General features: G+C 38.9%; 1 protein-coding gene across 1 annotated transcript in view; it reads right to left on the reverse strand.

The window, feature by feature from the left end:
- Nucleotides 1-5,196: 5,196 nt before the first annotated feature.
- The window catches only part of LOC124612736, a 130,873-nt gene continuing 113,017 nt past the window's right edge, over nt 5,197-23,052 (reverse strand). Inside the window, exon 6 of the mRNA XM_047141114.1 lies at nt 5,197-6,109. Within this exon, the coding sequence (XP_046997070.1) occupies nt 5,596-6,109 (514 nt within the window). The 3' untranslated portion in view covers nt 5,197-5,595. The remainder of the gene's footprint in view (nt 6,110-23,052) is intronic.

The following is a 23,052-nucleotide window of genomic DNA, read 5'->3' on the forward strand; positions in this document are numbered from 1 at the left end:
AAACACCTACCTAACACCATTCAGAAGTTATGACACCATAAACAGTGAGATGCATGAAGAACTGCACCATCAAGCATGAAGTTATAATACATTTATTCTTTACTTCAAAGACACTCCTACAATTGAGTCAACTTAAGGGTACCTCTGATACCTGGTAGCATTTTTAACAGCTTTTAACTGTGAAGAGCAAACTGCTGTAGACAAAGACAATAACCATATATAGAGCTACAAACAGGCATTGCCAGAGGGATGTTTGCAAAATCGCACTGTAGACAGGTAAAGCAGTTTTGTTCAATGTACAGAAACTGTCCAGGATCATCCGACACCGAGTCTACCAAGCGAGTACATATAAGGTTTTGTTTCTAATGGAAAATTGACAAAATGACTACCTGGGCAGTGTCGAGATTGTCAGCTAGTCGGTCTGTAAAAGAAAAGATTGTTAGAAATAAGCAGTATCAATTGTCTCATTGACTTATTAGTCTGTTGTTTAATAAATGCCTACCGCCACTATGTCCTTGCCTTCATTTGTTTACTACGTTAAACAAGCCGTTTGATTGTGTCATATGGGACAAGTTGTGGCATGTGAACAATGAGTTTGAGATTCCAAAACACATAGTGGTTTGCAGGGATGGTGGAATTTCAATTCATGACTGAAAAATCAACAACCTATGCTGTGCAGATGACACTATTCTTAGTGCAAGAAGTGATAAAACCTTAGTGATCTAGTCTCCAGAGTAAAGACTGCAATTTTAAGTTTCTGTCAAGAGATAAACATGAACAAAAACACAACTAATGATTATTAATTGCCAAGGTTTATTTGAAATTCAACTTCCAGGATACTTAAAGGATCTGGAGACAGTATATGATGGTGTTTGTCCAGGGTATCTGGTCAATGACACAGAAAAGTATGATAAAGAAAAACCACGACAAATCATCCTGGGTAGAGCCATGATGGTTAAACTCACTATGGCCTGGCAGAAGCATGCAGCATCCAAAATGTCAAACACTTCATGGAATCACTGGTGTTCTTGTATGGCTGCAAGATCTGGACTGTAAAACCCAGTGAGAAGAGCCGAATTGATGCCTTCGAGATGTGGTGTTGGTGGAAGATGTTATGCATGCTGTGGTCAGAAAGAAGAACCAATGCTTTCAGTATCGATGATTTTAGCATCACAAGAAGTTTATCTTTGTGTGTCAGCAAAAGATATACTTCGAGACCCTTGGGCACATTTTGAGAAGAGAAAGGAATCATTTAGAAAAGACCATCTTGCAAGGTGAAATCAAAGGCAGAAGCCCATGAGGAAGAGCAGTACATAGATGGTTAGATCAAATGAAGAAGATTACTAGTCTGCATCTTCAAATTATATTAAGAAAGCTGAAGATCACTGTGAATGGAAATCCCCAGCTGAAGATTTAATTACTTAAGAAATGAATGAAGATACGAGGTTATGACACTCAGCAATCAGTAACCTGAATTGTGATGATGAAATCAAGAGCAGAAGAGCACCTATAACGCTTTCTTGGATAACCCCAGACATAACTTCAGTTTCACGATTTCCTATCCATTAGGAATGCAGTCGCACAGCTGAGACAGTACTTTGCATGCACATAATTGTGTCAGAAATCACTTGTGAAGAACAGTGTCAAATTCCTTCAGTAAATCTAGAAATATGGACTCTACCTGAGGTCCCCTGTCAATAGCATTTCTTTCTTCATGTGCATAGAGAGCCAGTTGTGTTTCACAAACACATATTTTCTGAATGCCTGCTGATTATGTGATAATAGATTTTCTTTCCAAGTATTACATGATGCTGCAACACAGTACACATTCTAAAACCTTGCTGCAAGTCAATGTCAATAATATGAATCTATTAAGTCAGTACATTACTTCTATTTCCTTCCTTGTATATTGTTGTGACCTGTGCAACTTTCCAGTCTTTAGTTACAGACATTTTGTCAAGTGAACAGTTGTATATGACTGCTAAAAATGGAGCTATTTCATCAGAATACTCTGAAAGGAACCTAATTTATATGCAATCTGAATGGTAAGACTTGTTTTCCTTGAGTGACTTCATAAGTAGCTCCTGTTGGTAACTGTTCTTGATTAGGATTCTGGAATATTTATTCTTTGTTGAAGGAATTTTGGAAAACTGTCTTTAGTAACTCTGCTTTAGTGGAGTGCAGTGAAAGCATTGATTGTCTTTAGCTGCACATATACTTTACATACAACCAGAATCTCTTTGGAGTTCTGCCAGATTTTGAGACATAGTTTGTGGAAACTGTTACAAGTGTCTTGCATTACAGTTTGCTCTAAGTTTTGAGCTTCTGTAAAGCATTGACAGTCATGGAGATTTTGCTTTGTTTTTAGAACTGTGGAGATTTTGCGTCTTTTAAAACTGGCTTGTTTTTCACTGTTTCCACAACAGCATCCTATCAGTTTCCGTCAAATGTATTTCTTTGAATAGATGTCACATCTGGTCTACATTTACAAAATGGATTTAGAAGTAATGGAGGCTGTCTTTTACGAAAGCATCCAGTAATTCTTATTTGCCTTTTTAAATAAATATTTTTTATTTAGTTTATTAGTTTTGGTGGGTTTTGGTGTTATGGTATTCGGTCTCTCATGGTCACTAATCCCTGTATCATCAGAATGTTCTCTATTTGCTTAGGATTGATTGTCACTAAGAGGTCTAGTACAATGTCACAAGCATTTACACTTCATGTTAGCTCCTGAACTCCTGCTCAAAATACCAAAAGGAATCATTTATTAATTTATTTCAAATGTTGAGTATAACTTCAACCCGTGCTTCAATTTCACTACAAGATAAACTACTTCTTACAGCAACAAACATGCCACTTACAACGGAATTTAGCCTATCTTTTCTGAACATATTAGGTCCTCACTAAAAACTTCGATGAAACTTGTCTCTATCTTTTGTCAGCTTTCAATATTTATACAATTTTTGCTTCAGCTGTCAATGGGCACTTGAAGTTGTGGTTATACCCCAACACAGCTACGAGAATTTGTAACTATAAGACTGATGTTTTCTACTTCTAGCCTCAATCTGTGTCTGACCTCCATCCCTGGAGACTGAATCCCCAGTTATACTTATCTGAGACCCTGTAACCTAAAAGAACCATTCCACACAGCCCCTGCTACCAATGCACCTGTCTCCTTTGTGTAACAGCCCCCTATCTATATTACACTGATCCTAACATCTTTCCACCCTATGGTGCAACTCAGGGAATCTGCAGCCTACAAAGTGAAAATATTGTCTGAACCTCTGATTCAGACCTTCCAGTTGTGCCTGTAACACAGGTCCACAATCGGTACTGTCAATGGTGGAATGAATGGTGAGCTCCTCCTCCACTTTGCGGGCAAAACAGACTGTCTTTATTTCTTCAGACAGCCACCAGCAACCAAAGAGACACCCTTGTGATCCCAAGCAACATCAGCCACCATCTGCAGCTGACTATACCCTGTGCTCTTCATGGCACCCAGAAGGACCTGTTCATCATGCAAGATGACTACTCCTGATATGTGAAGAAAGTACATACTGGATTTCTTGCCCTTCTTGGCAGCTGTTTCCTTAGTGGGCTCCATCATGTGCTTAATGTTGGAGCCCCCAGCTACCAATACTCTCATGCTCTGTAAATGCTTGGACCTCGCAAGGTGAGAGGCATTTCCCAGTGCAGGGCTAACAACTGGAGATGGTTCAGGGTCATTATCACTATCAGCCACAGATGGCACTAGAAACCTATTAGATGTCTGACAAATCTTTAAATCACATTATACTACAAACCAATGTTGCCCAGGCAAACAAGTAATATACATTCACTTGATAGTAAAAATACTTTTGAATAACAATTTATAATATTTACAAGTTTAATTCTCATTTTATACCAACATTTCAGATAACAGCAACATCCAGAAACAATAATCCCATTGAACCAAGACCACAGAATGTGTAGAACATGAATGAAGAAATAAATGAATTAAACTGCAAAGAGCTTGTGTACACACAAGCCCAGTAGCACCCTCTCTTGTCACACGAGAAAAGTCACTGTTATGTCACACTTAAGCCACGAAGAAACATGAAAGCAACTGCCAATATGCCTCAGTGATATCACAGACCAAGTAAGTCAGTTGAAAAAGGACAGGAAGGTCACTGTGTGAAGCTGGTTTGTCGTAGTGTGATATTTCAGCCTGTACAGGCAATGTTGCTACAACTGTGATTCATGTATGAAACAACTGGGTTGTACACAAAGATGTGTAGGTACTGGACCACATCTCAGGATGTCTATCTTCATGGCCATAATAGACTGTACTGCTCTGTCCATGCAATGGTTACATAGAACAGTATGTGACAACTGTTTGGTGTTTGTGATTGCCATGGCCATATGAACACTCCTTTGAGATGCAAAATGTAGTTTCAGATGAGCCCTCCTACAGCTTGTTGTAGGCCAATGGCCCTATAAATGTTAATTCCCGCCATTGTGATGACAGTGAACAAATGCCAAGACTGGTGTTTGAATACAGTATGCAATCCCATCTCCTTCATGCAGCTTCACATAGTTTGTGTGAGAGTCTACAAAGCATCAGTGGCTGCTAGATGACTTTGGCTAAAAAGTTACTGACTAATTGTTTCCAGTTCTATTCAGTTTCAGCAAGACAAGATCTGGACACATTTGGTGAAGAATCTCCATATGTTTGGATAATATGCTGCCCATGAAAGTGTCTGACATATAACTGGTTGATTGTTTGCTAATCACCACCATCAAGAAACCATTATTGATTGTTTGTGGTGGACCCCTACCCTCTTTGGTTCTGTGTCATGACATTATTAGGGTCTGAGCCAATTTGTGAAGGTTTCCCGCTGAACTGAACATTACCACATACCTTGTCTGTGACATTAAATTTAATGTCAGTATTGTGTGCAATTCTTCATTTTGCAATTTTTAGTTCATATGACTGCAATTGAATATGAAAATATAATGCTTTAAAAGCATTGTTATTTTACAAACTTCAATTCTCCCCATGAGAGAGTGAGCACTTAAGCATCAAGAAACTTAGGTAACTAGTCAAACTGTAACTTTCTGCTTATGGTCATAAGCTCACATGGACTAGGCATACAGCCTGAGGAAAAACTGTGACTGTCTTATGAAATGTTTTATTACATATTTCGGTTGAGAACATTCAAGTGATATCATTGCCAGTTTCAACTTATAAACATGTTATCATTAGGTGATTTCAACACAGTGCATGTATACAGTTATTAAAACTTAACTATTAAATGTCTTCCTCTCTTAAACACTCAATTATGTTACTACAGATTCAGAAATTAATCTAGAAAGTTGTCAGACAGGTATGATTTAATTTTGTGTTTGAAAATTTTACAATCTGTTGAATTCTTTACAAACATCTTCATTGCTGCATAGCTCGCTCTTTTCTGTTCCACCCTAAGTCTGAGCAATGGATGGTGTAAATCATTTCTCCTGTGATGGTGATGCGTTGTCTCTCTTGGGGAGCGTAACATTTAACTTCAGCCACTAAAATGTACAAAATGAACAGTCTTCATTGATATGCATTACTCTTCAGCAGTAATCATGGTCAAGAAGTGCTGTGGCAGCACTTTCATGAGACTTCATATGTTTCATAAAGTGCTGTGCTGTATGGAGGAAAGATCGATCACACACCATACAGTGAAATACTTGCACATATGAGTCTTCTGGCAGACCATCACTGTACCACTTTCGTGAGCTCATCTGGGATGAACGATGGCACATTTGAAAATGAACATCTAGATTTCTCCAAACAGAAAACTTTTCATTGCAGTGACCACAGACAAACTCAGAGCCTTCATTCACCTTTTTACTGTCCCACATATTATCTGCTGACAACGGAGATGAATTCTCATTTTCAGAGTCACTTGTGCAGTCTGGAGGTTCTTGTTTAACCTCTTCAGCTCGAGGGAGAGCAAATTTACTGACTGGCCTGTCTACGTGTGGATGAATGTATGTTGTCCTCGTGGAGTATGTGCCTTCTTCTTCATTTAACTTCAAGAAATGTGAATTGTCCACTACCAGTGGTGAAGTTCCAGAGATCATCCTGGAAAATGCAGTAATACTTATGTGTTGCTAAACTTTGTGAGACAGACAAATGAGTGCAACAATGTAATGCTCTCAGCAACATTACTTTGATGGCCTCAGCTATGTATCTAAACATGACAGAAGCAAGAATATAAGTCTTTCAAATTCCTTTACTTCAGTGCTTTATATTGTTACTGTGTTAAGTAAATAAATTAAACCCACAGTTAACTGTTTAGTACCTTACAATAATGGGTTTACTAAAAAATTTATGTTAACTATTCATAGAAAAAATTCGTAGCTGTTAGTTATGATCAATAATGAAACATTTTCCCTCTTGCAAGGAAACGGCTTTCCTTTAGGTAAATAAGAAAGGCTTTATTTAAAAATTCAAGTATAACATTTCAGCTATTTTTTATTACAACACATGACTAATAGAATTAAAAGGTTACTGACCCAACGCACCAAATTGATATATACACAGCCATTAACCTCTGAGTGTCCAATTATATTCATTACCTGCATCAGCTTCAATATGGTTAGTGTTGTACAATGATTCAATCAGATCTATATCTTCCTTTTGGGTGCTTGAGGATATTCTCTTATAATGCAAATGAAATTACACCAAATAAAACATATCTCTATAGCTTTCTTTCATTTATAGTTTCATATTGAATACATGCTACAGCATCATTAAAGCTGTTTTGTACAATATGTTGCACAGCTATGAACTTTTGGAACCAGATGTGTTGTTGATGTTATTCTTGCTGTTGATGTTGTTGTTACTGCTGGTTTTCAGTGTGAAGATCGGTTTGCTGCAGCTTCAAATGTTTGTCCATCCATCCTCCATAACTACTGCAGTTTAAATCCATTTGAACTTGCTTACTGTACTGAAGCCTTGATCTCCCTCTACAAGTTTTACCCTTCACCACCCCTTCTTCTATCCATTACCAAATTGATTATTCCTTGATATCTCAGAAACTTAGGTCACTAAATCCGGACTAACATACTAATCCTGTGAAGACACAGGACAAGGCTAGGAGAAAGGAGTCGTATTTTGCAAGCTTTTGGAATTGGATTCAATCATTCTTCTTGATGTCTGAGGGCAATTGTCTGTTTAATATATCTTGTATAACATGTGGAATAATTTTTATGTGTGGCTCTCCCAAAAATCTCAATAATTCAGGGGGAATGTCATCTACTCTGGGGGCCTTGTTTTGACTTGTGTGTTTCGGTGCTCTCTGAAATCCTTCTAAAATATCATCTTCATCTACTTACTCTTCCATTTCTGCAACATTATCTTCAAGATAATTTCCCTTGTATAGCCCCTTTATATATATTCCTTCCACCTTTCAGTTTACACTTCTGACTTAATACTACATGTCTTCACTGTGGGAATATTTGTGGTTTTCCCTGTTACATCTGCATACAGAGTTCAGGCAGAATAGCTTCATAAATGCTGATTGTGTGTGTGTGTGATTTAATTAGTCTAATTTTGTCTTTACTGGCCCTGTGGGAGTGACTCACTAGGAGGATAGTATATTCCTAGATTTCTCACAAGTATCCTTTTGCGGGATAGTCTGCAAATGTGCGACATTTTTGTTATGCTCATCTGTGAGTCAAATACTTGTGCTGTCCTCCTCTGTGTGCACTCAGTATGTTCCAAATCAGTTGTATTTGTTCTTGTTCTTCTTCTGCACTATAAGACTTAGGCACTTACGCCTATTCCATCTTCACTTTTCACTGCCAGCTCATTTTGGGTCTTCCTACGCCCCTTCTTCCTCTTGGCTGGTACAGCATGGGCAAATGTGGGATTATCTATGTGCTCATTCTTTGTAGGTAATATTTCCATAATGCTTTACTTTCTTCACTCTTTCCATTAATGTTATAAATAATTAGTTCATTCCTAATATCTTCATTTCTTATATAACCTTCCCTGGTAACACCTCTCACAGTCATAAGAAATCTCATTTCTGCTACTTGCAGTTTACTTTTATTGCTTTTTTTTTTTTTTTTTTTTTTGCTTTTTTGATCCATGACTCACTATCATATAACAAAACAGGTATATCCCTTATTTATTTTATAAAATTTTAATTTTGTTTCCTTTTGTACTTTGTTCTGGAATATTTTGTTTATCATTCCACATACTGACTGATATTTGCTAATTTATTTTCTATGCCCTTGCCCATTGTATAGCTTATGCTACATCCTCAAAAACTGAAGTTGGAGGCCTGCTATTCTGTTTTACCTAACTGACATAATTAATTCACTGCTTTTTTGCATACATTTCTATTAATTTGTATACCTGGATTTACTTCCTTGCTGCAGTGTTGTGTTTGTTATGGATCCCAAATATATGAGCTATATTCTAGGATGGGACACACAAGCAATTTGTAAGCAATCACAAAGATGGTGTCACCTTGACACATGCACTTCATTAGAAACAAACTCACAGATTTATTTTATATGCAAATAGTCCCGGATGAAGAATGTCCTCAGAACTTTGGTCCCCACAGAGCACATAAAATTGCTGATGAGAACAGACTGCAGGATGAACTTCTATACTTAACATGAGTTTTTGAAATAAATTGGTGTTCTCCACAACAAGCACATAAGGTACTACAAATAAAACCTGAGGTGGACACAACAAACAAGAAAAAAGATGTACAGAGATTTAAATCCATGGCTTTCCTGCCATAAAAATGGAGCGGCATGGCGCAGTGGTTAGCACACTGGACTAGCATTTGGGGGAAAGATGGTTAAAACCTGTCTTTGGTCATCCTGATTTAGGTTTTCACAGATTTTGCTAAATTGCATCAGGCAAATGCCAGGATGATTCCTTTGAATGGGCACAGCCGATTCCTTCCTCATCATTCCCTAATCTGAGTTTGTACTCCATCTCTAATGACCTAGTTGTCAATGGAATGTTAGACACTAATCTCTTCCTTCTTGTGCCATATATGGGAAAATAGGCCAGATCCTCAGCAAACACAAATTGATTTTTCACCTTCCACTGAAGACAACAGCACTTCTGGATTCTGTTAAAAATAGCTTGATGCCCTGTAAGGTTGGGGTTTACAAGATTTCCTGTCCATGTGGCCTTTTGCACGTCACACAGATGACTCAGAGTTCATGAAAGACACACAGAATATTGTAGATACACCCACAGTCCATGTTAGATGGACAGAATATTGTAGGTACACCTGTACCTCATAGCCCAATAAATTGACTGTGGGAGAGCAGTGCATTTATATGGTCACCTTATGAAGTATGAAAATGTCAAAGTCGTAGTGTTGGATTAATTTTTTTGGGACTCAGTGGTGAAAACAGCAGCTGAAACTTGTTTAGCAAAGAATTTAAATAAGAGGTATAGCAGTTACAGCCTGCACAAATCATGAAATCCAGCACTTCCTTTAATACACTTCCAAATACATCACTACAGTACAGCTCACTGATATCTCATCATGGGCTGACCATGTCACTATAGGCTCAACTGATCTTTGCTGCCAATCAATGTCTCTCTATCTGTGGTTGCTGCACAGTGGCATGGTCTGTGGGTTTAAAAGGATGGAGCAAGTGCTGTAGCTTCAATACAGGGTGGACTAGAACTCCACAAAGAAACTTTAAAGAGGTGATAGTATGGACCAAAACAAGAAAAAACGGTTCAGTAAGCATGTGCTCTACAGTGCATACCTTAAGAACTATGAGCACTTGTTCATCTTTGCTACTGTGAAACACATCTGTTCCACTAAACAAGTGCTCATAGCTCCGTAAGCATGCATTACAGAGCCCATATTTACTGGAATTTTTTCCTATTTTTGTCCATACTACCTCCTCCAAAAACATAGAAAGCAAAGGACTCACAGCACAAGAGATGTGTTTCATAAGTTCAAAGCTAAACAAGTGCTCATACCTCTTAAGATATGCATTTTGGACCTCATGATTACTAGACATTCTTTCCTCATTTTGAACCATTTGAAACATTGTTGGTGGAGTTCTGATTCACCCTGTGGAAGGAGAAATAGGGTTTATGCTGCTGCACTCCTGAAATTTAATGGACGAGACACAAAAATTTGAAGATGAACATTCATTTTTATAACCCCACAAATAATTACACCCAAATATTGGTATAGGTTGGTTTGTTTCAACAGTGACTAAGTGATATTTTAGTTACAGAATATGGACCATGCTTTTTTGTTTTATGAAGTAAACAATTTCACATTTATGAACATTCACTGCAAGTTGCCAGTCTTTGCACCACAATGAAATTTCATCAAGACATGAATGGTAGTTTATGCTGCTTTGTCACATAGCACTTTTTTTTATAGGAAACTGCGTCATAAACAAAATGTCTAACGTTACTGAATTGATAGTGTCTGCCAGGTCATCAATATAAAACATGAACAGCAAGGGTTCCGACACACTTCCCTGGGTCATACTTGAATATACTTCTATCTCTCTATAACTGACTCTCCATCCAAAATTAGACAGGGTAGTCCACTGATCGTGACCTGGCCAAATATCTCAAGAAATAAGCATCAAATGAAAAAAACTACAAAGAACGAAACTAGTCTAGCTTGAAGGGGGAAACCAGATGGCACTATGGTTGGCCCGCTAGATAGCGCTGTCATAGGTCAAACGGATATCAACTGCGTTTTTTTAAAAATAGGAACCCACACTTTTTATTACATATTCGTGTAGTATATAAAGAAATATGAATGTTTTAGTTGGACCACTTTTTCCTCTTTGTAATCGATGGCACTGTAATAGTCACAAACATATGGCTCACAATTTTAGATTAACAGTTGGTAACAGGTAGGTTTTTTAAATTAAAATACAGAACATAGGTTCGTTTGAACATATTATTTTGGTAGTTCCAATGTGATACAAGTACCTCTGTGAACTTATCATATCTGAGAATGCATGCTGTTACAGCGTGATTACCTATAAATACTACATTAATGCAATAAATGCTCAAAATTATGTCCGTCAACCTCAATGCATTTGGCAATACGTGTAATGACATTCCTCTCAACAGCGAGTAGTTCACCTTCCGTAATGTTCGCACATGCACTGAAAATGCACTGATGCATGTTGTCAGGCATTGTCAGTGGATCATGATAGCAGATATAGCAGATATCCTTCAACTTTCCCCACTGAAAGAAATCCGGGGATGTCAGATCCGGTGAACGTGTGGGCCATGGTACGGTGCTTCGACGACCAATCCACCTGTCATGAAATGTGCTATTCAATACCGCTTCAACCGCACGTGAGCTATGTGCTGGACATCCATCATGTTGGAAGTACAACGCCATTCTGTCATGCAGTGAAATATCATGCAGTAACATCAGTAGAACATCACGTAGGAAATCAGCACACATTGCACCATTTAGATTGCCATCGATAAAATGGGGGCCAATTATCCTTCCTCCCATAATGCCGCAGCATACATTAACCCGCCAAGGTCGCTGATGTTCCACTTGTCACAGCCATCGTGGGTTTTCTGTTGCTCAATAGTGCATATTATGCCAGTTTACGTTACTGCTGTTGGTGAATGATGCTTCATCGCTAAATAGAACACGTGCAAAAAATCTGTCATTGTCCTGTAATTTCTCTTGTGCCCAGTGGAAAAACTGTACACGACGTTCAAAGTCGTTCCCATGCAATTCCTGGTGCACAGAAATATGGTACGGGTGCAATCGATGTTGATGTAGCATTCTCAACACTGACATTTTTGAGATTCCCGATTCTCGCGCAATTTGTCTGCTACTGATGTGCGGATTAGCCACGACAGCAGCTAAAACACCTACTTGGGCATCATCATTTGTTGCAGGTCATGGTTGACATTTCACATCTGGGTGAACACTTCCTGTTTCCTTAAATAATGTAACTATTCAGCGAACAGTCCGGACACTTGGATGATGTTGTCCAGGATACTGAGCAGCATACATAGCACATGCCCATTGGGCATTTTGATCACAATAGCCATACATCAACATGATATCGACCTTTTCTGCAATTGGTAAATGGTCCATTTTAACACGGGTAATGTATCACGAAGCAAATACCGTCTGCACTGGTGGAATGTTATGTGATACCAGGTACTTATACGTTTGTGACTATTACAGCACAATTTATCACAAAGCGAAAAAAGTGGTCCAACTAAAACATTCATATTTCTTTACATACTACACAAATATTTAATAAAAAATGGGGGTTCCTACTTAAAAAAAAAAAAAACACAGTTGATATCTGTTTGACCTATGGCAGCGCCATCTAGCGGGCCAACCATAGCGCCATCTGGTTTCCCCCTTCAAGCTAGACGAGTTTCGTTCTTTGTAGTTTTTTCGTTTGATGCTTATTTCATGAGATATTTGGCCCAGTCACTATCAATGGACCACCCTGTATACAGGGTCCTCTCTATCAAATAATCCTCAAGTTAGTCACAAATTTTTTATGGTACTCATTTAATCATACTTTCATTACTATCCTTTGGTGTGACACTAAGTCCAGTACTTTTTGGAAATGAAGAAATACTGCATCCACCAGGTTGTTTTTAACTGTGGCTTCCAGGTTGTCAGTTGAGTAATGTGACAGTTGGTTTTCAAATGACCAGTGTTGGAGTTTTTTTGTGGTTGGCATGGAGGTGGTCATTCTGTTTGAGATAATCCATAAAAAAAATGTCTGAGCTGAGAATTTGTTCTAAGATTCTACAACAAATAGGTGTGAATGATACTGGATGATAGTTTCATAGAACACCTCTGCTACCCTTCTAATAGATGGGTGTGACCTTTGCTATCTTCCAACTACCGATGTTGAACTGTCTGCCTGTACAACAAACCATAGACCATGACAAACTTCACCACTGTGTAACACATAAAGGGTGACAATTATTGAACTACATGAAATAAAATCATCATAACTTCTGAACGGTTTGCATTAGGATGTTCAAACTGCACACTTGGCTATGGGCCATGAAGGGAATTCTGGCTCTGGGGTACTCAGGGGCCACTGGTAGAGGCCTTGATTGGCCACCATATTCTCTGGATCTGAACATATACAACTCCTTTTAGTGGGGCTATATTAAAGATGAGATGTACAGCAATAACCCCAAAACCATTTCTGAGCTGAAAACTGCCATTCATGAGGTCATCGACAGGTTCGATGTTCTGACACTTTAATGGATCATGCAGAATTTTGATATTCATCTGTGCCACATCATCACCAATGATGGCAGGCATATCGAACACGTCATAACCTAAATCCGAATATCTGCAGAGATGTTTATATGCTGAATAAAGTGTGTGCATGCTGTAGTTTGCAACTAATTTACATTTTTTTCATATAGTTCAATCCTTGTAAAAGGGCATCAATATTAACAAATGGTTCACAACCCACTCCCCAATTGTTTTCCATCTTGAACATACTTCTTTAATTACAAAATTTGGTCCTACAACCTTCCACACAATCCATGGTCTACTTCCACTGTTCTACTGCCACACTGCCTCCCTCCTTCTGCTGTATGAAGCCTCCTTTCGCAACTAGGTTCATAATTATCCCTGCCCATTACCTGAATTGTGTTTTATTGACAATATACAGCCCTGACCATAATGAAGACTACTCCACATTACTTTACCTTGCCCCTCCCACCCTGGTGTGTTAAACCTTGATTGTGTCACTTGTCAGACATGTCTCTAATTATATATTCCAACTTCCTATGCCCTTTCCACTCCATAACTGTCTCTTCTTCAGTGTTTACAATATACACCCTCATCCATGCAACGATGCAGCCATTACAACATATATCTCATGCATTTGTTGTGCCTTGAGCAGAATAGTTACCTTTTTTAATTATCAGGTCTCTTTGGACTACTTTTACTCAGGTTTCCAAATATATAAGCATATTTTTGCCCTTGTGTCCATTCTTTTAACGTCCAAGGTTGTCAGTTGACACACTCGACTTCTTTTCCATGTGCCCTCCAATCATTCGTTGTCAGTTTAAATGTGCTGACTTCCTCAGTTTTAAATCTTCAATCAAAACTTGCCATTCGGCTCCCAAATTTGAATCAATATCATTTCTATCAGCATGCTGTCATTTTCACTGTCATTGTCACTTTCTCTCTTCAACATTTATCTCGTAAGATTATTAATCTATGTTGATACAGAACCTCTGGTCTCACTACGCTCTGTGTTTGTCATATTTAGATCCTCATCATAGTCTTTTATTACTGCAGATCATGAGAGTTTTCAAGTGGGGTGAACATAAATTTCAGGTCAGTGGCCTTCAACCGCATATTGTTCTTCAACATTCCTGTTGTACTGCTTTTCACTATCCTGAAATGTTAACAATTTTGCTGAATTCAAAAGTAAATGCTAAAAATGTTGTAGTATGCTTTTCTGTTTCCTGTGCGAGCACAGAATTAGAAATCATTTTCTATCTTGTCACATTCCTCTCTTTCACCCACTCATACATACACTCCATACCTACAGGTATCACGAAGAGAAGCCCTCAGGGATGTGGAATGAGTTGAATTGTACATTAATTTGTGGAAGCAGCCACTGCAGGCCACTTCTGTACAGCATATTAACAACCAGTTACAAATAGAGTAAATCTACTCTCATTGACAATTGTGAGCATTACTTTTACATCTTATTGCTGTATGTCCTGGTAGAAAAGAAGCTACTTCTCTTGCTGTTGCAGTGTTTGGCTGCTGCATTTATCTAATGCTTCAAATTAAGCTTACAAATAACTTTCTCACAGCACACTATCAGCTGTCTATGTACTGAAAATTTGCAAATCTGTATAATACACTCCTGGAAATTGAAATAAGAACACCGTGAATTCATTGTCCCAGGAAGGGGAAACTTTATTGACACATTCCTGGGGTCAGATACATCACATGATCACACTGACAGAACCACAGGCACATAGACACAGGCAACAGAGCATGCACAATGTCGGCACTAGTACAGTGTATATCCACCTTTCGCAGCAATGCAGGCTGCTATTCTCCCATGGAGACGATTGTAGAGATGCTGGATGCAGTCCTGTGGAACGGCTTGCCATGCCATTTCCACCTGGCGCCTCAGTTGGACCAGCGTTCGTGCTGGACGTGCAGACCGCGTGAGACGACGCTTCATCCAGTCCCAAACATGCTCAATGGGGGACAGATCCGGAGATCTTGCTGGCCAGGGTAGTTGACTTACACCTTCTAGAGCACGTTGGGTGGCACGGCGTACATGCGGACGTGCATTGTCCTGTTGGAACAGCAAGTTCCCTTGCCGGTCTAGGAATGGTAGAACGATGGGTTCGATGACGGTTTGGATGTACCGTGCACTATTCAGTGTCCCCTCGACGATCACCAGTGGTGTACGGCCAGTGTAGGAGATCGCTCCCCACACCATGATGCCGGGTGTTGGCCCTGTGTGCCTCGGTCGTATGCAGTCCTTATTTTGGCGCTCACCTGCACGGCGCCAAACACGCATACGACCATCATTGGCACCAAGGCAGAAGCGACTCTCATCGCTGAAGACGACACGTCTCCATTCGTCCCTCCATTCACGCCTGTCGCGACACCACTGGAGGCGGGTTGCACGATGTTGGGGCGTGAGCGGAAGACGGCCTAACGGTGTGCGGGACCGTAGCCCAGCTTCATGGAGACAGTTGGGAATGGTCCTCGCCTATACCCCAGGAGCAACAGTGTCCCTAATTTGCTGGGAAGTGGCGGTGCGGTCCCCTACGGCACTGCGTAGGATCCTACGGTCTTGGCGTGCATCCGTGCGTCGCTGCGGTCTGGTCCCAGGTCGACGGGCACGTGCACCTTCCGCCGACCACTGGCGACAACATCGATGTACTGTGGAGACCTCATGCCCCACGTGTTGAGCAATTCGGCGGTACGTCCACCCGGCCTCCCGCATGCCCACTATACGCCCTCGCTCAAAGTCCGTCAACTGCACATACGGTTCACGTCCACGCTGTCGCGGCATGCTACCAGTGTTAAAGACTGCGATGGAGCTCCGTATGCCACGGCAAACTGGCTGACACTGACGGCGGCGGTGCACAAATGCTGCGCAGCGAGCGCCATTCGACGGCCAACACCGCGGTTCCTGGTGTGTCCGCTGTGCCGTGCGTGTGATCATTGCTTGTACAGCCCTCTCGCAGTGTCCGGAGCAAGCATGGTGGGTCTGACACACCGGTGTCAATGTGTTCTTTTTTCCATTTCCAGGAGTGTATGAGCATTAGTGTGTGAACCAGAATGAGTTCATGGGTCACAATATTCTATAAATGATACAAGAAGTGGCTAATAAGGTGTTCTTTTACCTGAGTTAGAAAATTTGGGATTTATATTTTCTGCCTGAAGTCACCCATCAATATTGTCATGTCAAAACCACAGTTGAGTCCAAATCTGAAGGCAGGGTCATCATCAATGAAATACAACACTTGGAACTGAAAGCATGTTTATTACTGATGCCTACATATAGCCAAGAACAGAACTGACCTCCTGCATGGAGAGTGCAGATAGTTACACAAACACTGAATATTCCAGAATACAAACATCAAATATTCCAGATATACCAACATCACAAATGTAAGAAATTTGAAGAAGCTTCCAGAAATGATAAATCAAAATTAATAAATAACTGCTTGTGGTCAGATTTTAACCATCAACCCGCAGCATGTTAGCTATTGATGCTAACCATTACATCATACTGCATGCACAACAGCTTGGGCATTGCTCTCTTTCGAATAGAAAAAGTGAGCTACTGTTTCCGAGTTTTTCATTGGAGCTGACTATAGTACTTTGTATTTAGATCTTGTCAATGGTACTCTGATATTGGTGCTGGTGGTTCATCACATTCTGGTCACATTATTACAACCTATCTACTGTGATGAGCAGCAAAGATAGCCCCTCTAGCTGAAGCTTTGTGACTGTTGAGTGAGTCTTCAGTTTCGTTGAACCTCCCACTGTCAACCAGTAAATCTGGAGTGTAATATGGCTTCACACAGGAGACATGCACAATCTCTCTGCACTTTTGTTTTCTTGATGAAGGGTCATAATTCTTGAGTTCATATGTGACATCTGACAAGCAACCCAAAGTACCACTTCACAAAATTTTTGGATAGTCCCACTTTCCACACAGATGAAAAATTCATACCACATCTCCTGGCCTGTATCTCACTGGCCTGTGTTTAACACTGTAATGCTCTCAGCCTTTCTTATTTTTTATTTATTTTACACGTCTAGTTCCATAGGACCAGATTGAGGAGCCAATCTCCAAGGCCATGCAATATGTCAGTACATGAAATTACAACATAAGAGTAACAATGGATAAAATAAAATGTTTATGAACCCAAAAAAGGACAAGCCATGAGTTTATGTAAGCACAGTCAACAATATAGCACAGGAACTAGCTTAATTTTTCAAGGAACTGCTTGACAGAATAGAAGGAGTGACACATGAGGGGAAACTTTTCAGTTTCAATTTGAAAGTGTGTGGATTACTGCTAACATCTTTGAATTCTTGTGGTAGCTTATTGAAAATAGATGCAACAATATACTGCACACCTTTCTGTACAAGAGTCAAGGAAATGCAATCCAAATGCAGATTGGATTTCTGCCTAGTATTAACGGAGTGAAACCTGCCACTTCTTGGGGTAAGGCAACAAGAAAAGACAGTAAAGTATATACATATATTGAGAGGTCAATGTCAGAATGCCCAAACTAATGAACAGGGGTGAAAATAGCTTCGCAAACTTACACCATGTATTGCCCAAACCGCTTGTTTCTGAGCCAAAACTATCCTTTGAGAACGAGAAGAGTTGCTCCAAAACGTAATACCATACATGAAATAATGAAAATAAGCAAAGTACACTACATTTGCTGTAAAATTATCACATACTTCAAATACCGTTCAAATAGTAAAAATGGCAGCATTAAGTCTTTGAACAAGATCCTGAATACGGGCTTTCCATGACAGTTTTCTATCTATCTGAACACCTAGAAAGTTGAACTGTTCAGTTTCACTAATCATATGCCCATTCTGTGAAATCAAAATGCTGGGTTTTGTTGAATTGTGTGTCACAAATTGTAAAAACTGAGTCTTACTATGATTTAGTATTAGTTTATTTTCTACAAGCCATGAACTTATGTCCTGAACTGCACTATTTGAAACAGTGCCAGTGTTGCATACAACATCCTTTATAGTAATAGTGTATGCTAATTCGTCTCCAATTTAGCGTCCAATTGATGTTGTCATGGCGCCAGAGCGGTTACATGTACGTGAGTCGAGCTCCCGATTTTCAAGAATTCTGATCGATGTAAAGTGCAGAAAATGTTCTAGAGTAGTGAAAAATGGAATAATGTGTGATTATTGTGACGAATGGTATCACTTCCTGAAATGCTTCAATGTAAGTGAACATGATATTCCAGAAGAAACTTGGAAGTGTTGTTGTTGTTGTGCTGAGCCACATGTGCCTACAAGCAATGACTATGATTACTTCAAGAAGGAAACAGACTTTACAGACGAAATAGTAAGACTGCTAAAAGAGGACATAACTGAGCTGACAGAAGAGAATAAGAAACTGAGGGAACAACAAGAAGTAGGAGAAGAAATATCTTAGGCAAGTGTTGTGAAAGGTGCTAGTAAGCGAAATACTAGGCTTAAAGTAGCAGTGAGAGACGTAACAGCGGAAATTCCACTCTCAAATTCCTTCAGAGTTCTTCAGGAAAATGCAGAAACTACAGACGACTACACACCGATGCAACAGAAGGCAGTTAGTGAAAAAAGGAGAAAGAAGATCAAGCTAGGGAAGGCACTTATTTATGCAGACAGTCATGGACGAGGGGTAGCGGCAGAGATTCACAGCAGGAACTCGGAAATAGAAGTTTCATTGATGGTCAAGCCAGGTGCCCATATAGCTGAAGTTACAAAGGACTTGAAACGTGAGTGTGCACAACTATCATCAAACAATTTTGTGGTTATTATCAGTGGTGCAAATGACGTTTACAGAAACAAAGGGGAAAAAGTGAAAAACTCATAGAAACATTCATTGTCTTCACTCACTCACCCTAATGTAATTGTCATAAATATACCACATCGCCACGACTTGATGGAAAATTCTTGCGTAAATTCAGCAGTGAAAACAACAAACTTTAACATATTAAAGGTCAGTAAGCACTTCAAAAATGTTCAGGTTGTAGATATTTCTAATCTTGAAAGGGGAATGCACACCAGACATGAACTTCATTTAAACCAGCCAGGAAAAAGATTATTGAGTGATGAAATTTGTAAAATTGTACTATCTAAGCATAAGGATATTAGTAATATGTTGCCATTAGAATATGATTCAAGCTCAGTCAGTCAGGAAAGTAATACTTTTTTAGATTAGAAATATGTACCCATAACAACTGCACTGAGAATGCCTCACAAAGTAATTGTAAAGCAAGGCCCCTAGCACATAATACTCAGGAATACAAGCAGAAATTATGGAACTTTTCTACTGAGAAGGATATTTTAAGCGTTTTTCATATCAATGTACAGTGTCTGAGAAACAAAATACATGAGCTAGAGAATTTTCTGGAAGATTTTCCATGTGATATTCTATGTATTAATGAGCACTGGCTCTCAGAGGTTGAAGGAACTCTCTATGTTCCATCTGGGTTTGAATTAAAAACAGGTTTTTACAGACAGAGACTTGGTCATGGAGGTGCCTCAATTTTTCTAAGAAGTAATAATCATCTAGACCATCAGTTATTGAATCTAGGAACTTTCTGCTTAGAACAGTCATTTGAAGGAGCAGGTGTCCTTTTCTCAGGAATTAACCTGATTCTGATCTCACTCTACCAAACCCCAGATGCAGACATAAATGTATTTATAACACACTGGGAACAACTGACACAGCATCTACAGAAATACAAGAATTTCAAAATAATTTATCTAGGGGACATTAATATTGATGTCTTAAACCCAGTCAAATGCTAAGACCCAATTATGTAATATTTTAAGATCATACAACTTCCATCTGATTAATGACCAACCAACAAGTCTTGCCTAGCTAATATTTTCACCAACATGGATAGAAATTCATTTTCATATGGAGTTGAAGATCCACTCATCTCTGACCACAGTGGGATCTGGACTAAATTTCCAATGACAAGAACCGAGCATTATAAAAGGGAACAGAAAACGTTCAGAATGTTCGGGGAAAGGAACATAGAAAAATTGAGATTAATTTTAGGGGAGATGGACTGGGAGAATAACGTTTTAAACTGTAAGAATGTAAATGAGGCCTTTACAAACTTTTTGTCAACACTTAGCTTTAATATTAATAAATACTGTCCAAAGATAACAAAGGTACTAAATAACCAAAATAACTTGAAAAGGAAACAGAGCTGCAAATGTTTCACTCCAGAACTTGCAGCCCTTAGGAAGGTTACAATCATCCTTCATAAAAAAGCCAAACAGGGAAACCAGGCAGATAAAAATAGGTATACCAGCGCAAAACAAGTCTATAGAAGGGAAATAAAAGCAGCCAAGATAAGAGCCAATGAAAATTTTATCAATAATTCTAAAAATAAGTGTAAAGCTGCCTGGGCAGTTATAAATAAAGAATTAGGAAGAAAAGTAAGAAAGGAATCAGTACCTATTGCACCCAACATACTTAATGTGTTCTTTGTAAATAGTGTTAAAAATATTGCTCCCACTGACAATCTCGAGTTAACATATAAACATAGAGTGAGCAACTATACCACAGATAGAACTAGGGGATTAAATTTTAGCAGTTCCAATCCACAAGAAAGGGGACAGAGACTGTCCAAATAACTACAGACCAGTTTTGATTGTCCCTATTTTATCAAAAGTCATTGAATATTGCATGAAAACACAACTATTGAAGTACTTTGAAACAAACAATTTATTTAACAATGCTCAGTTTGGATTTCAGACAGGTAAATCAACCATTAAAGCCGTAGACAATATTATCAATGAGATTGTTACCTATTTCGAGCTACATTTAATTACTTGTATTATACTCTTAGACCTCAGAAAGGCTTTCGACACTATTTCCCATGAGATCTTATTTTCTAAGTTAAAACTATATGGAATAAAGGGCTCACAGTTATATAACAGACAACAAATGGTCATAATTGAGAGCCAACTATCAGACATACTCAAAATTGAAACCGGAGTTATTCAAGGATCAGTAACTGGCCCATTTCTCTTTCTAGAGTATGTCAATGACCTCCCACGTAACTTGCCAGACAAATCAATTCTATATGCTGACGACATCACCTTAATAACATCAGACGGAAATCTGGAAACTTTACAGTACAAAACTACAGACATGGTAGAGAACTCCACCACATGTTTGCAAAGCAATAAATTGGTCTTAAATGGCAATAAAACAGAGACTATATATTTTCATCTGAGTAAATTTAAACCAGAAGGGACAGTAAACACATCTGTCAAACTGCTAGGAATTTATTTAGACCTGAATTTGAACTGGGGTGAACATACCCAACAACTATGCAAGAAACTGTCCAGAGTAATTTTTTTACTGCGCTAACTTCGGACTTGTGTCAGTAAGAGCCAAATGTTGGAGGCATACTATGCCTTTTTCCACTCGCACCTGGTCTATGGCATAATACTTTGGGGGAACTCTTCAGGGGCTCAGGAAGTTTTTAAGTGGCAGAAGAGGGCAGTTAGGGGCATAAAGGGCTTACCCGACAATGAATCATGCAGACCAGTATTCAGGGAGCTGAAAATAATGACTCTCTCTGCAGTATTCATATACCACTGTCTGATAGACATCAAAGAAAACCAGAGTAACTTCACAGTAAGGGGGGAGGTACATTCACAAGAAATAAACATTACATTGACACGCCCCAGGTAAGGCTAAAGAAAACCCAAAACTGCCATAACTACATGAGGATTAAGCTATTCAACAAACTGCCTATAACACTGAGGGAAATGCCAGTAGAGCAACTAGGGAAGAAACTAAAAAATTGGCTGATTCTGAATACAACCTACAACATTCTGGAATTCGAAGAAAACTTGAGTCACCTCCAGAATGAATGATGATTATAGCATGTAGTGAAAATATAGGCGGTATCATATTCTGTGACAAATTTGATCCAAGGAGATGTATAACTGTAAATACTTTTCTTTTCTGTATATTTTTTAAAAACTAATTGGTACCCTTAAAAAAAACCTGTATGTACATATTATATTGTGTTTTGGTATCTCTTCTTGTATTTTTTGACGCTGTCTATTACAACACTAAGTTGTTTAACGACAATAAAATTTGATTTGATTTGATTTGATTTGATATCACCAAGCTAGTGTCATCAGCAAACAGAAATATTTTAGAATCACCTGTAATACTGGAGGGCATATTATTTATATAAATAAGGAATAGGAGTGGCCTCAGCACCGACCCCTAGGGCACCCCCCACTTGACCATGACCCACTCAGACCCCACATCACAGCCATTCTCAACACTGTGGATAATGACCTTTTGCTGTCTGTTGCTAAAGTAAGAGGTGAACCGACTGGGAGCCACTCCCAGTATACCATATTGTCCAGCTTCTGGAGCAATATTTTGTGAGCAACACAGTTAAACATCTTAGTTAAATCAAAAAAATATGCCTAGCTTTTGAACCCTTTTGTTTAATCCATACAATACCTCACAAAGAAAAGAGAATTGTTAAACCACTTCTAAAACCAAACTGTACATTTGACAGCAAATTGTGTGAAATAAAATGATCAATTATCCTTACATACATAGCCTTTTCAATAACATAAGCATAAACACTGATGGCACAGAAACAGTTAAAAAATTGTCTACATTATCCCTTTCTTCCCTTTTATAAAGTGGCTTTACTACTGAGTACTTTAATCGTTCAGGAAACTGATCATTTTTAAAGGAAAAATTACAGATATGGATAAGTACAGGGCTAACATATGC

The sequence above is a fragment of the Schistocerca americana genome, chromosome 4, assembly GCF_021461395.2.
Source record: "Schistocerca americana isolate TAMUIC-IGC-003095 chromosome 4, iqSchAmer2.1, whole genome shotgun sequence".
Lineage (NCBI taxonomy): Eukaryota > Metazoa > Arthropoda > Insecta > Orthoptera > Acrididae > Schistocerca > Schistocerca americana.